Genomic DNA, 14,977 nt, shown 5'->3' on the forward strand with positions numbered 1-14,977 from the left:
AAATTTCAAAGAAGCTGGACATGGTGGCACATGCCAGTAATCCCAACACTTGGAGAGACAGAAGCAGGAGGATCTCTGTGAGTTTCAAGCCAGCCTGCTCTACAAAGGGAGACCAGGACAGCCAGGGCTACACAGAGAAACCCTGTCTTGAATAACAAACCAACCAACCAACAAACAAAAATTTCAGGAGCAGGGCAAGGTGGCACATGCCTTTAATCCCAGCACTCTGCTGGCAGAGGTAGGCAGATCTCTGTGAGTTCAAGGCCAGCCTGGTCCAGTGAGTCCAGGACAGCCAAGGCTACATAGATAAACTCTGCCTTGAAAAACCAAAAAGAAAAAAAGTTTAAATATATTTAAGGGATTGGGGATGGCGGACCACGCCTTTAATCCCAGCACTCAGGAGGCAGAGGCAGGCACATCTCTGAGTTCAAGGCTGGCTTGGTGAGTTCCAGGACAGCCAGGACTGTACAGAGAAATCTTATCTTGAAAAAACAACAACAACAAAACAATTTTGAGGGTGGTTGCGATGTTCATTGGGTATAGTCACTTGTCCCCAGTCTAACCGCCTGAGTTCAGGTCCCAGAACCCACACTGTGGATGGAGAGAACCACTTCTATGTTGTCCTCTGACTTCCTCCACACTGTGTATGTGCACATACTTGTGTTAGGTTTCAAACCTGGGACAAGGACTGAGGTGCCTATCATCAAATCGGATCTGGCATCCAGGTCCTCCCAGCATTCTACAGCCCCTCCTGTCTGGCACACCCCGCCCCTGCCCTAAACTTCTCTAGCCTAGAGCTATCCTTCCTCCAGCCATCCTTCTACCTATACTCCAACCATTTTGGTTTTCTGGCCTTTTTTGTTTATGCTCTAGGCCTAGGTTGCCCCTCTTGGTTGTCGGGTGCCTCCCCCCATCTCCTCACATGGTTTAGCAACAAGTCTACTCTGGACTCTCCCAGATACTCCTCCCTCTGGCCATGCCCTCCCACACATCTGCAATACACATTCTCCTTCATCAAACCTAGGGGCCATCATGTTCTTTTCTTTTCTTTTCTTTTCTTTTCTTTTCTTTTCTTTTCTTTTCTTTTCTTTTCTTTTCTTTTCTTTTCTTTTCAAGACTGGGTTCCTCTGTGTAGCCTTGGCTGTCCTAGACTCAATATCTAGACCAGGCTGGCCTCAAACTCACAGAGATCCACCTGCCTGTGCCTCCCTGAGTGCTGGGATTACAGGCATGTGCCTCCGTGCCCAGCTTTTATTTCTTTTTCATTCATAATTTCCTACAGAAAAATATTATTTAAAAAAAAAACAAATTACAGAAGAGTTGAGAGCATAGATGATTGGTTTATTTTGAAGCGGGGGAGGGGGGGCTGTAAGCAGGAGATCCAATTTTTGATCCTTAGTGCCTGTGTAATCCTGTAACTCTGTCTCCATGGAATGTGACCTCTGCCCTCCATAACTAACTAAACTCATATGCCCCTACACAGTATTCTTAACCCACTGGGCCAGCTCGAGTCCCCTCTCTGTTGTTGAAACAGGACTCACAGAGTAGCTCAGTCTGTCAGTCCAGCTTTAGGCTCAGTTGCCTCATACCTCAGCGCCCCAAGTGCTTACTCCAGCTACTCTGTAGAAATTTCTGAACAACTTCATAATACTGCTCATCTTTGTTTTCTTCCTTGCATTGAGCTAGTCTTTGAGTCAAGAACACTTATTTGCACAGCATTCAGCTGTCCCTTTAATCTACTAATTAAATGGGCCTCTGACTTCCTTTGTTTACGTGACAGTTGACAAACCAGTTTTCTCCTTGCCCTGTTGTCTCAGTGGTAAAGCAATGTCCTAAGACTTCCAGACCTTTTAAATGTCTAGTCTTCACTAACCTTTGTCCAACAGTTTTAGCTATTGGTGACCATTTTCTAAAGCGTTAATGCTGGTGCTTATAATAAAGACCAAACCAAACTGGGTCTCAGCCCTTGGGAGGCTGAGGCAGGCGGATCTCTGAATTGTTAAGGCCAGCCTGGTTTACAGAGCTAGCTCCAGGACAGCCATGCATATACCAAGAAACAAAGAAACAAACTCAGCTAGGCCTGGCAGCACACACCTGTAATCCTAGCACTCGGGGAGGCAGAGGCAGGGGAATTTCTGTGAGTTCGAGGCCAGCCTGGTCTACAAAGTAAGTCCAGGAAAGCCAAGGCTATACAGAGAAATCTGTCTCGAAAAAAAATAAAAATAAAAACAAAAAACCCCAAACAAACAAACAATAAAACAAAACAAAATAAAACAAAAAACCCAAAGCAAAAGTTACTCAGGCTGTTCTTCACCGTAAACCATAAAACACTGAAATCCACTCTCACCGTGAACCCACTACGCGGCTTCAATTTTGTTTGAAATACTGTTTTTAATAATGAATAAGGCAAGTTTATTCAGATGCTACCTTGAAGCCTAGACCAATTTGGGGCAGAGTGGTTAGTCAAAGAACATGTGAGCTTTGAAATCCAGCTCAGTGGATAACAGTCAAACCAGGGCCTTCAAGGAAGAGAGTGGACACACTTCAAAGGCACGCGCGGGTTTTAGTGAAAGGAATGGATTTCCAGCTTTTGTTTCCATTTTTACTAAATGACAAGAATTATTTTTGAGTTCTTGGGAGTTGCTCGGGCACCCCACAAATGGACGCCACGATCCGGTTCCTTCAGGATGAGGAAAACCACAGTCTTTTAGTAGTCTTCCAGCGTGGGCCTTCGCTTTTCGGGTTCAGCTCCAGTCAGTTTTTTTTTTTTTTTTTTTTTTTCATAGAGGAAGGCCGTCAGTACCCGCTTCTATCCCCCAGCCCCCTGGATTCGGAAGAACAAGACAATACAGGCAACAAGCCTAGTTAGTTTGGGACAGCTGACCCGGGAAGGGTCTCCTAAGGCACAGCCTGAGGGTTCTGGCAGTGGGTCTGAGCCTGGGTCCCCAAGGGAGGCGGGCCCTATGGGAGTGGTCTAGCCAGGCACCGCCCCCTTCGGTGATAAGCTTTCTGAATGCTGGGGCTGTGGGCCACAGGGTTAAGCCTGACCTAGTCTTCTCTGGGAACTGATTGCCTGCGAGGAACTGAGGATGGAAACCGTCTGGACCCGTAAAGATATCCCACCGTGGGTGAAAGTTCCTGAAGACCTGGAAGATCCAGCAGTGTTACAAGTGCAGTCGCTGGTGCTAAAGCATCTGTTCGGTGAGTGGCAAGTCTTGACCCGGCGGCCCAGGCCCAGCTCCTTGGCCCTCAGCTCTTATTTCCTTTCCCCCAACAGGCCCACAGGGATCTCGAATCCCTCACATCGAGCAGGTGAGCCAAGCCATGTTCGAGGTCAAGACTCTGGAATCTCCTGAATTCACCGAGATCTTAATTTATGGCTCTCATAACAACAAGCTTCGGGCTAAATGGATTCTTCAGTCCATGGCTGAGAGGTTCCGCCTGCGTCAGGAGAGAGGTGAGACACTGCAGGTGCTCTGAATTAAGGCCTGGTAGAGCAACCTCCTCCCTCCACTGCCCCCTTCTCACCTATCCACGGCTTGCATTCCCCTAAGGCTGTCTTACCTTGGGCATCACCAGGGACCCCTTCCCCATAACTCTCTGAACTGCCTCTCAGAATCTTTGAGAGTTCAGGGCCCCAGAGGTGAGTCTACGGTGAGAGAGGATTGGACTGGTCCCTCTAGGCTGGGTTATTTATCCTGGGTAACTCTGTCCCTCTCTATCCCCACCTCCAGGCTTCTAGAAGAACGTTAGAACTGTCCCAGGGGTGCCCAGGTCTAGACCCAGGTTCTAGACTCAGAATGGAATGAGAGGTCCACAAAAGATGCTGAAAGAGGAGGTGAATCCTGAGGGCTCCTTTTCTTCCACAACACTCAATCCTCCTGTTGGTGTTTCTCATGCAGGAATGATCAACCTGGAGGAAGCCATGAAGAACCTGGAAATAGGGTTCTTGGAGTGAAGTCAGTTTCCGGTCGCCGGGACTCGTCCTGGCTGGAGAGTAGGCTGTGGCCCCATGGGATGGGTCTGGCTTGCTTTTTAACTTTCTTTTATATCCTTTGTATTCCAGCAAGATATCACTGGACCACCCTGCTTTGCGGTGAGCTCTAGTGTGAATATCTCTTTCCAAGGTTGCTAAGTAAATAATAAAATTTAAGTAATTAAATAGCTTCTTGTATCTACTGGATTGAAGGTCACAGTTTTCTATCAGACGCACCATGAAGGTGGGATTCTTGAGCCTAACCTTTAACTGAATTCAGTGAATTTGGTTCGTGTCACTGAACCGAAGTTCTAGGGAAGCGTGTACCGTACAGTAGTGTCTGGAATGCCTCAGGAATATCATTAAGAACAATAGCTCTGAAAGCCACTAATGTAAAGTTTAAAATCCGGAAGAGCCAGGACCCTCCCCTGCACCTTTGTGCCTTTGCAAATGGCCTTATCAGGACACTGCCTGTGGGATCTTTTAGCTTCTGCCTTCAGCCTGGTACGAAATACTACCTAGGTTGCAGTATGAGGATGTGAATTTCTGATTTGGGCACCAAAGGGCAGCTGGAACTTCTTATGGGTGAGGAGCCACCAAAGCAGGTATTTTCCCTAGTGGAGACCAGTTTGGTAGTTAGCTTGGAACAGCCCCCACTTTGGGGAGCTTTCTGACTTTAAGACCTTAGACAGGTTGTTTAACTCCCCCACCCATTTTTGCCTTCCGTCTACTTTAAACTTAGTATATGTAGGGTCTCTAGGAAGCAGGGGGATCAGGAGTTTATGCGGCCAGCCTCAACCACAAAGCGAGTTATGGGTCATTTCAGGTTAACAGAGACCGGCTCTTAAAAATATTCCTGTATACATCTGCATTTGTGTGTAGGGCGGTCAGAAACAAGTACCACATGTAGCACACATAGTATTGACAGTAATGGGAGAAAAGCATAAGCTGTGGAGGCAAATCATGTTTTCAAACTCAGTAACTGCTGTCCCTCTTGTGGTCACTAAGGAAAACGTTGTTTTGCTGCCTACCTGAGGATGACCTTCAACTCCTAGCCCTCTTACTCCCACGCCCAAAGCAATGGGGTTATAGCTGTGTGCAGTCACACCCAGGGCCAAGAAGTCTTTGTTGGATTTAAATTCAAACTCCTCCCCACCTTTTTTAGGCCTTAAGTGATCTCATGCGGGCTTAGTACGAATCGCCTACTTCTCCAACTTCCTTCTGGATACCAAGTCTGCTGCTTGAAGATCTTTTGCTTTATTTTTTGCTTTTGTTTTATCTTTTGGTGGGGCCTCACTCTGTACCCCTGGCTGGCCTGGAACTCCCTCTATCAGGCTGTTCCTGAACTCGGGGCTCCTTCTGCCTTTGCCTCCTGGGTGCTGGGAACCGGGAGCACCCAGGAGCTGGCTTTGCTTGTCTGTTTTCCACATTTACATCTATTGAGAGCCCCTCCCTGCTTTCCTTCCTTGGCGTTCACAAACCTGACAGTGTCAGCAGCTCCTTTGTACCTTTTCTCTACCCGAGTATGAGCTTAAGGCAATTTTATAAGAAACAGCTAATAGAGTAAAGCATTAAAAAATGAAAAACAGTATAAGACACACTGCCAGGCTGTCTTTAAATCTTGGATCCTCCACTTACTCTCATCGTGAGCATATAAACATGGTCCTTCAGTCTTCCATCTGTGAGGATAAGGGTAGAGAATAAACAAGTCACAGCTGTACTGAGCCTTAGTCAAATCGTAAGATAACCGGGCATGATGGTGCATGCCTCTAGTCCCAGCACTCAGGGAAGCAGAGGCAGACAGATCGAAGTGAGTTTCAGGCCAGCCCAGTCAACAAAGCGAGTCCCGGGCAGCCGAGGCTGCACAGAGAAACACTATCTTGAGGGGGAAAAAAAAGTTTCTCTGTTGTAGCTCTGGCTGTCCCCGAACTCACAGAGATCCACTTACCTCTGCCGCCTAAGTGCTACAGCCGCTCAGCTTTGATTTACGTGTCTGTAATAGCAAGTATTGGCAGGTGAGGGAAAACAACTGGCTTCCTCAAGCTGTGCTGTGACCTCCCCACAAACGGCACACACTTATCCCCACCCCTACACAGACACACACTGTACACACGCAAATACAGAAATGTAAACTTTTAGAACCCTGAAACGACAGAGAAGTCTACTACCGATTTCATGCTCATCCATTTTCTCTGCAGCAATGAGAGAGTTTTTATTTTCCTATATATATTTCCAGGGTTTTGAAAAATGGTATTTATGCCTTCGTCTCTCTATGTGTGTGGAGGGGGGATGTGAGTACCACTCTCAAATGGGTAGAGACCAGAGGATGTCTTGCTGGAGTTGTATCTCTCCTTTCAAGCTATAGGTTTTGGGGCTCTAGACTCAGGTCATCAGGCTTGACAGCAAGTGCCTTTACCAGTTGAGCCGTCTTGCTGACTCTGGTGTTTTGAGACAGGGTCTCACTGTGTATGTAGCCCTGGCAAGGTGTGGCAAGCCTTCTGCCTCAGACTCTGCTTGCTGGGATTCTAGGCGTGAGCCACCACCCAGTCAGAGTCTGTCAGTTATAAATGTAGGTGACCTTCTTCCCACACTGTCGGATACTCATTTAGTGAGTTAGATTTCGAAGGGCCGTTCGCAACCTTTCATCTTCTCGGGTGTGTTGAATTCAGTGATTGCTGTTGTTTTTGCCAACATGTCTGTAAGCTAAATTCCTAGGGGTGAATTGCTGTTCTATTGGGGGACAGAAAGGAAGCATGGGGATACGATTAGTAGAAGACTAATCTGGCATGCTCCGGGCCCTGGCTTAAATCTCCAGCGTCACACACAGGGCACCCACACAAAATGCCTCACGTGCTTTTTTGCCAGCTGTTACCACTTCCCTTCAGCAAGGGTGGCAACAGTCTCACTTGCTCCCTTGAGGCAATACAAAGAGATTGACTATTTCTTCAAAGGCCCACTCAGACACCATTTTTTTTTTTTTTTTAATGAGCCGGTAGTGGCAGTATTTTCTTCAGTGTGCTGTCATGAACCTTGGAAAGGATCAGTTGACAGAGGAATTGTGGCAGTGTTAACTGGTGGTTGGGGTTCAGTACTGCAGCGAGAGCCCAGTATTCCAAATCTGACCTGGAAGAATGGGTGGCAGGGACCTCTGTCTGTGCTCAGGCCTCAGCCCCCAACTCACAACACCCCTCCCACAACAACGAAGACTGGCCTCGCCTTTGAGAATCTGTGCCCTAGCACATAGAAAAATGGGAAATTCAGAAAATACTGTGAATTCCAAATGTGTGACAGATGAAAGGATTTTTCAGCCCTAATATAACAAACCGAAGAATGCTTTAAGAAAGTTCAAAGGAAGAGTTTTGGAAGTAATGGCCTGAACGTCAATGTATTATTTGAAACAGCTTTGTTTTTTTTCTCGAGACAGGATTTCTCTGTATAGCCTTGGCTGTCCTAGACTTGCATTGTTTACCAGGCTGACCTTGAATTTACAGAGATCTGCCTGCCTCTGCCTCCCTGAATGCTGGTATTACAGGCTTGTGGCGCTGGCCCAGATGTCACAAACTAATCATAAAAGAAAAAAAAAAATCAAACAAAACAAAAGGGCCACCCCCTGCTCTCATTGTTGTGGAAATGAAAGAGGTCAAACCCTACTGTGCTCGGAGAGCTGTTTGCTGTGGATGGTACAATGGAAAGGGCTGATTGGGTGGGGTGCGTCTGTGTCCTGTCGTCAATAACGCAGCAGAAGGAGGCTGGAAAACCTGAAGTTGGACCGGGGCTTTGCAAGAGGGTGAAGAATAATTCCCTCCCCAAAACAAAAATTCCAGTGCTACCTCCTTAACAAAAGCCAAACAAAATGGCTTACGACGGTAACCACAGCCAAGGCTATTTTTAATTAAATTAAAAATATTTCATATTAGGAGCCTTGGGCATCTGTACGGTTGAGGAAATCTCATTGTTGTTAATTACAAGTGACCTGCTTCATTTCACACATGCCAAAAAAAAAAAAAAAAACTAACAAAACTAACAAAAAGCAGGTATTGAATTTTTAAACTGCATTTTATTCCCAGAGCCATTGACCTGAGATTGAGTCCTAAGGATCTGTCATATCTCGTCTTTAGCCAGCAGCTTGTCTAGGGAGGGGAAACAAAGGTGGTATTCTGCCTTTGCTCCAAACTTAGTCTTGCCCTTCTGGTCAGGTGGCCTTTCTCTTTCTCTGTGGAAAGGGAGTGTCCTGAGACCCTAGGCCATGTCAGCCAGTCCTTAGGATGGCTTAGGTTGAAGGCTAATAAACATCATTAGTGAGTTCCTGCAGTCCTTCCTATAGCATGAAGCAGAAATGTGTTCTTACAATACAGGACGTTCGTCCCTAGCACAGGTCCTATGGGTTGGGTTGGCATTTCTCTCTGTTGCTCTCCTTGTTTTTTGGGGTTTTTTTTTGTTTTGTGTGTGTGTGTGTGTGTAAACTTGGCTGTCCTAGACTTGCTTTGTAGACCAGGCGGTCCTCAAACTCACTGAACCTCCTGCCTCTGATTCCTGCTGGCATTAGAGGCGTACACCACTGTGCCTGGCTTTTTTTGTTTGGTTGTTGTTGCTTTTTTGTTTTGTTTTTCTAGATAGTTTCTCTGTGTATCCTTGGCTGTCCTAGAACTAGCTCTGCAGACCAGGCTGTCCTTGAACTCACAGAGATCTGCATGCCTCTGCCTCGCCCGGAATGCTGACATCAAAGGCATACGCCACCATCACCGCCTGGCAAGTGTTGGCATTTCCGTGTTTGAGTGTATATCATTTCTGAGGGCTGTAAGAAATGCTTTGCTCCTCGAGTCGGCAGGTATCTCAGTAAGATAGGAGACGCTGTTTGCCAGGGTCCCGGAGTCCCTGGCCCTCTCCGAAGGTATCTGGAGGCAACATCAGCCTCTTCAGAAAGGAGGGCTCTGTCTTCTAGTAGGTTCCAGGCTGTTAGGAATCCTACGGCTTTAGGATCTGTAAAATTACGTCAGTGCTAACTCCAACAAGGAGCCAGATGGTAAAGTGCCCCAAGAAGCTGCCTCTGCGTGAGCCCTAAGCACCTAGTATGGAAAGAGAGGCCCTGCAGGACGGGTGTGGAGGGAACCGCCAGGGGCAGGCGTGCTGAGTCCCAAACCTTCCGAAGAAATGGAAGAAGCCAAGGGCTTGGGACAGGAAGTGATTTGCTCTCTGTCCACAGCCGAGCAGTTACGTTCCCCTTGTCTTCCAACTGGGAACTCAATCTGGATCCCGGTTCTTGACGCTCTCTCCTACTTCTCCGCTGATCTTACGAATTATATCTCCTGCTAATCTCTTTTTGTTTCTTGGTGCTGAGTACAGAGTGCAGGGACTCACACGTTAAACCACCCATTGTACCACTGAGCTGTACGATGGCACGATTAGATTTGAGTGTGTGCTTTGCCATCTTTGCAGGAGCAGCATGGTGTGACTAAAGAACATATCGGAGAGCCAGGCACGGTGGCGCACGCCTGTAATTTCAGCCCTCGGCAACGCAGAGGTAGGTGGGACTCTGTGAGTTTGAGGCCACCCTGCTCTACAAAGTGAGTCCAGGACAGCCAAGGCTACACAGAGAAACCCCAAAAACCAAAAACTATATTGGGAATCTGAGGGAACATTTTCAGGATGCTATTTACACGGAGGAAATTTGAAAAGATAACTTGTTTACTAACTAAACTGAAAGAATCAGACTAACTTTGTAATCTATATTTCTTTTAATTGCCTTATAACTTATATTTGCAAGTTTTAGGCCCATGTTAATTAAAGCCTCTTAGTGCTTCTCCAGAGAACCGAGGAATGTAAAAGTTCCTGACATTAGCCATCTGTGAGGGCAGAGATAAGAAAGAGAACAAGCAGAGATCCCTACTAAATGAAGAGTAAATCACTGATTGGCGCCTGGGAAATGGGCTTTGTTTGAAAACCGGGCCAAATGACCCCAATTCTTCTCCTGCATAGTTCCTGACCTTTGATCCAAAGCCTGTAACCCCCATTCCTCAGAAAAGACACGGGATAAATTAGTTACTCTCCCATCTTTAACTGTGGCTATATCCCATGTGGCAAGAAATTCCAAACTGACTTGGAGATCAGATATTTACGGCAGGACTGACTGGACCTAAGGGTGACCAGAACTGACCAACTACTTTAAAAGTTAAACACTTCCTCCAACCCTAAATGGCCAAGAAGGCAACCCCAGGAGATTCCCACCTTGTGTCTTTTAAAAACCCAAGGTCTTTGTCTCCCGGGGCCTCTCCTAGCTGATCAGCAGGGGTGACCCCATTGCAATGGTCAAGAAAAGTGAGTCCCTTGCGTTTTTGCATCGATGGATGATTAGTTTCCTGAGTTCTCTTCATACCTTCTTATATTTAGGCTCTTGCTGGGCCTAACATGACAAGTGTGGATTCTGCCATCCCCAGGGGAGAGTGTCTATAAGGCATTTGGACCTGAGAGTGGGAATTGTTCTAGAGATGGTGACTTGCCCAGGTCCCAGGTGATTTCTGTAGCAGAAACATAAGCAGTGGGCCAGCCAAAGTCTAGCCACTAAAATGACTTGATTTTATGGAGTTTCTGTTTTCTTTCTAGCTTTAATAAGAAGCACAGCTAGGGCCAGGAAGATGGTTTAGTGACCAAAGCACTTACTGCCAAAACCCAGTGATGTGAGTTCAATACCCACCTGGAGGAGAAAAGTGGCTGCCCAAAGTTGATTTCTGACCTGCGCAAGTGCTGACATGCACACAAATAAATAGATAATAAACGTAAAATGATTAAGGTATGATTAGATGTAGTATTGGGGTATGGTAGTGACCTTCATTAAAATGCCAAATTAATGTTCACCTGTACAAAGAAATAGGAAAGAAAATGTCCAATATCTAATGCTTCCACCTTGAGCTCTTTTGGGGGCTGAGAGGAGGGGCATTTCTCTGTGTAGCCCAAGCTGCTCTGGAACTCACGCTGTAGACTAGGCTAGCCTTGAACTCCTAGATCTGCCTGTCCCCCGTCTCCTGCCTCCTAGATGCTAAGATTAAAACCATGAGCCACCACACCTGGTTTAACTTGAGCTGTTAAAGCTCGGGATTTTATTTTATACAAAACTGGTGTGAGATTCAGGGCCTTATACTTAGAAATGAAACTAATAGAGAAAAAAAAAAGTTTCATTTAAAAAGAAATAGGTGGTGGGAGTGGGGCAGAAGCCAAGACTTTTTTTTTTTTCTTGGCTTAATTTTGCTAGATCATATGGATCTAGAAATTCATCCACTTATTTTACATTTTCCAATTTACTGGCCAAGAGTTTTTTGGGTTTTTTGTTTGTTTGGTTTGGTTTGGTTGTTTGTTGTTTTTTTTTTGTTTTGTTTTGTTTTGTTTTTTTATAAGACAAAATTTCTGTGTGAAACAGCTCTGGCTGTCCTGGAACTTGCTCTGTAGACCAGGCTGACCTCCAGCTCACAGAGATCCTCCTGCCTCTGCCTCCCAAGTGCTGAGATTAAAGGCATGTGCCTCCATGGTGGGTATGGCATAGAGATTTTTAAAGTATGCTCTTATGACTTTCTAAATTAAGTTAGTATCTGTTGTCTTGTCACCCTTATCATTTTCAAGTTTCTTTTTTGGGACTTCTCTCTCTTTGTCGAGGTCAGATTGGCCAAGAGTTTGTTTATTTTTTTATCTTTTCAAAAACCAACTTTGAGCCTAGTGGTGGTGGTGGCCCACACCTTTAATCCCAGAACTCCTGAGCCACAGTAGAATGGGTCTGTAAATTCAGAGCCATCCTGGTTTATATAGTAGGTTCCAGGACAGCCAGGATCACACAGAGAAACCCTGTCTTGACACTCCAACAAAACCAAAACCACAACTAACTGTGTGTTTGTTTTTTTTTCCTGAGACAGGGTTTCTGCGTGTAGCCCTGGCCCTGCTGGAACTCAGAGATCCACCTGACACTGCCTCCTGAGCACTGGAATGAAAGGTGTGTGCTACTGTGCCCCGATTACTCTTTGCATTTTTTAAAAAAGATTTTATTTATTTATTTATTTAATATATGAGTGTTCTATCTGCATATTTGCCTGCATGCCAGAAGAGGGCATCAGATTCCAGTATAGATGGGCGTGAGCCACCATGTGGTTGCTGGGAATTGAACTCAGGACCTCTGGAAGAACAGACTATCCACTGGGCCATCTCTCTGGCCCCTTAATTGTACTTTTTAATGTTTGTGTTTCATTAATTTCTGCCCTGATTCGAGATATATATTCTTATATACTGTTTTTGTTGTTGTTACTTCCATTGCTTTGGTTTTCTTTTCCAAGGGTGAATTCACTCTTAAATTTAGTGCATCATTAATTTACTAATTCAGGTTGGTTGTTGGTGGTGGCTTTCATCTTTAACCTAGTGCTCAAGAGGAAGAGGAAAGCAGATCTCTGAGTTCCAGGCTAGCCTGGTCTACAGAACTAGTTCTAGGACAGGCAAGTCTACACAAGGAAATCCTATATCAAAAAAAAACCCATAAAAAATTACTGTAAACTTCCCTTTTTGAACTGTCTTCACTATATCCCAAAGATTTTGACATATTGTTCATTCTATTCTAATAAGGAACATTTTATCTCCTTATTGATCCCATTAGTGACTCAATCGTTATTTGGTACTGTGTTGCTCAGTCTTCATGAGTTTGGTTTTTGTACTTTGTTCAGTTTTTATTACTGTTGAAATCTAGCTTTATTTTATCATAGTCAGATAGAATACGGAGGTTATTTCAATTTCCAATATTTGTTGAGACAGTGAGAGACCAAAAGATAAATTAGCAGCTATTATTAATTAAGGCCTGAACTAGGTGGGTGGAGAAGTCCAGTAATACCCTGAGGGGAAGGACCGCCTTACTGCATTCTTTCCCCATCCACTAGAGATATAGTTGCTAGGAAACTGGACCATTCCCCTAGGGAGGACCACCAGGTCACTAATGGTCTGGGGACCTTCCTATAGCCAATCAATTCAAAATGTAGCATTTTGACCAATAAATGTTTGCCAGGCAGGAATCTCCCCTGCTTTGGGCATGCTGGGATGAACCAGAATCTTTAAATGACCCAACTAACCTGGGCACACGTGCCCGGCTCCCACCGCTTTGGCAGTGGGTGTATGTGGGCCCAAGCTGCAGCTTGTAATTTACAATAAAAAGAACCTCATCTATTTACAGCGAAGTCTAGTTATTTCTGGTCTTTTGGGATTCATGAACTGGGCAGAACATTTTGGGGGCTCGTCCAGAATTTGAAAGTTTCTCGATACTTTGGGGGAGAATAAAAATACTTTGGTATTTATTTTATTAATTTTACTAAGTAAAACTGAGCCATGTGCTTTGCACTAACTGAGAAAATTATGGTTTTTAAAATGTATCTTGTGGAGAATTGTTTGTTTGTTAAGCTGCTTTGCTTATGGAAAAACATGTTTTCACCCTGTTCTTTACCTTGAGACAGAAAAGAGGAAGTTTCACCAAGTTCCTTAAAACTTGTTCTAAGTTTCTTAGAGTTTGTTTATGTTACCTTTATGTTATCTGCTACAGGGAAGTTATTTTAAAAAAGAATTTGGCAGTTTCAGAACTTTTTGTATTAATGTAACTTGTTTTTGCATTGTGTATAAAAAGCAAATTGGAGACACTGGGCTCCAGCAGGATCATGTCAGAATGGAAAGGATTTTGATGAGAGTTTTTAAGGTATATAGAATGTTGCAGAAGGTTAGTGGATGTATTATAAAAAGCCAGAGAGTTAATATGATTTGAGAAAGAACTGTATTTAAATATGTTGTACTTCATTTAAAAGGCTGATGATTCCTCATTGCAAAATGGTTTTTTTTGCTCTTTTAAGGGGAAAGAATTCTGGCTGATAGGTTTGATATGGTTAGAATAATTTGTACAGTTTAAAATTGTTCTGTACTGTTCTGTTATGCAGTTGGTTCTAAAACTTATTTGATCACTATCTTAGAACTTTTGGATGTGGAGGATTGTGGATGCTCCACAGTGTTTGCTGTATCACTAGCAACACCTAATGGCTATGTTTGGTATTGTCAGTCACAGCCTGTGCTAACACATGGCTAGCTGCCATGATGGTTCAGGGATAGAGAGCACGTGAAGCTGTAGTTTTGCTGCCATATTTGTTTAGGACTTCCAGCTGAGTTCAGTTACACGTGGCCAGCCGCCATGCTGGTCCGGAGACAAAGAGGGTGGAGCCATGAGTTTGCGATCATTTTTGTTTAGGACTCTCAGTTATGTTCAGTCCTCTGATTAATGTTAAGTGCAAAGCTTTTTACTGTACAGTTTTAATGCAAGTGGTAGGAGCAGCAAGATTTGCTAGCCTCTCTATAAACTGTATCTGATTAAAAGGTTTGCTTTGATTTTAGTTCAGAAAGCGCAGATTTAAAGTCATGCTAAATACTGCAGTTGAGCCTTACCTAGTCTCTCTGTTCAGGGTTTTTTAAGGTTAAGCCTAGGATGGGTAACTATGAAGTTTGCCTATTTGTCTTAAAATATATAGTTCTAGAACATGCATCTCAGAAATATGCTAGAATTAGAGAGTATAGCATTCTGTTTTATAGGTCACAGTTTAGAGCAGATGATAAAACAAAGAGTAACTCAGATATGCTGGCCCTCAAACTTGTCAGAGATCTGATGAATATGGCATTTTAACATGTGTAAGCTTATTGTGACAGAAAGTCCCCAAATCCTGGCAGTAGCTCCCCAAGGTCTCTGAGAAGATTTGGGCACAACAACAGATGACCGTGACTCTGGACTGTGGTATGCTAACCACTGGGCAATACTGCCTCAACTGGCCCACTGCTAGTGCCCAGCCTAAACTGTGGACACCTGGAGAGTCAATGTTTCATGTTGCTAAGGGCAAGGTGAGGCCATTCTCTCGTTTCTTTCTCCACAGAAACAGTCTCTCATCTTCTGTGCCTGGCTGGACTGCCTCTGTTCAGGATGCCGTGAGACACAGGAGCCAGGGACACTGCCTA

At 44.7% G+C, this 14,977-nt stretch overlaps 1 protein-coding gene across 1 annotated transcript; it reads left to right on the forward strand.

Moving 5' to 3' along the window:
* The first annotated feature begins 3,089 nt into the window (after positions 1–3,089).
* Positions 3,090–3,958, forward strand: Dppa5 (developmental pluripotency associated 5). The gene is made up of 3 exons (XM_021656446.1): positions 3,090–3,201; positions 3,278–3,457; positions 3,903–3,958. Exons 1-3 carry the CDS (start codon positions 3,090–3,092, stop codon positions 3,956–3,958), a joined length of 348 nt encoding a protein of 115 aa, XP_021512121.1.
* Positions 3,959–14,977: the final 11,019 nt, after the last annotated feature.

This window comes from Meriones unguiculatus, chromosome 6 (genome assembly GCF_030254825.1).
Source record: "Meriones unguiculatus strain TT.TT164.6M chromosome 6, Bangor_MerUng_6.1, whole genome shotgun sequence".
Classification (NCBI taxonomy): Eukaryota; Metazoa; Chordata; class Mammalia; order Rodentia; family Muridae; genus Meriones; species Meriones unguiculatus.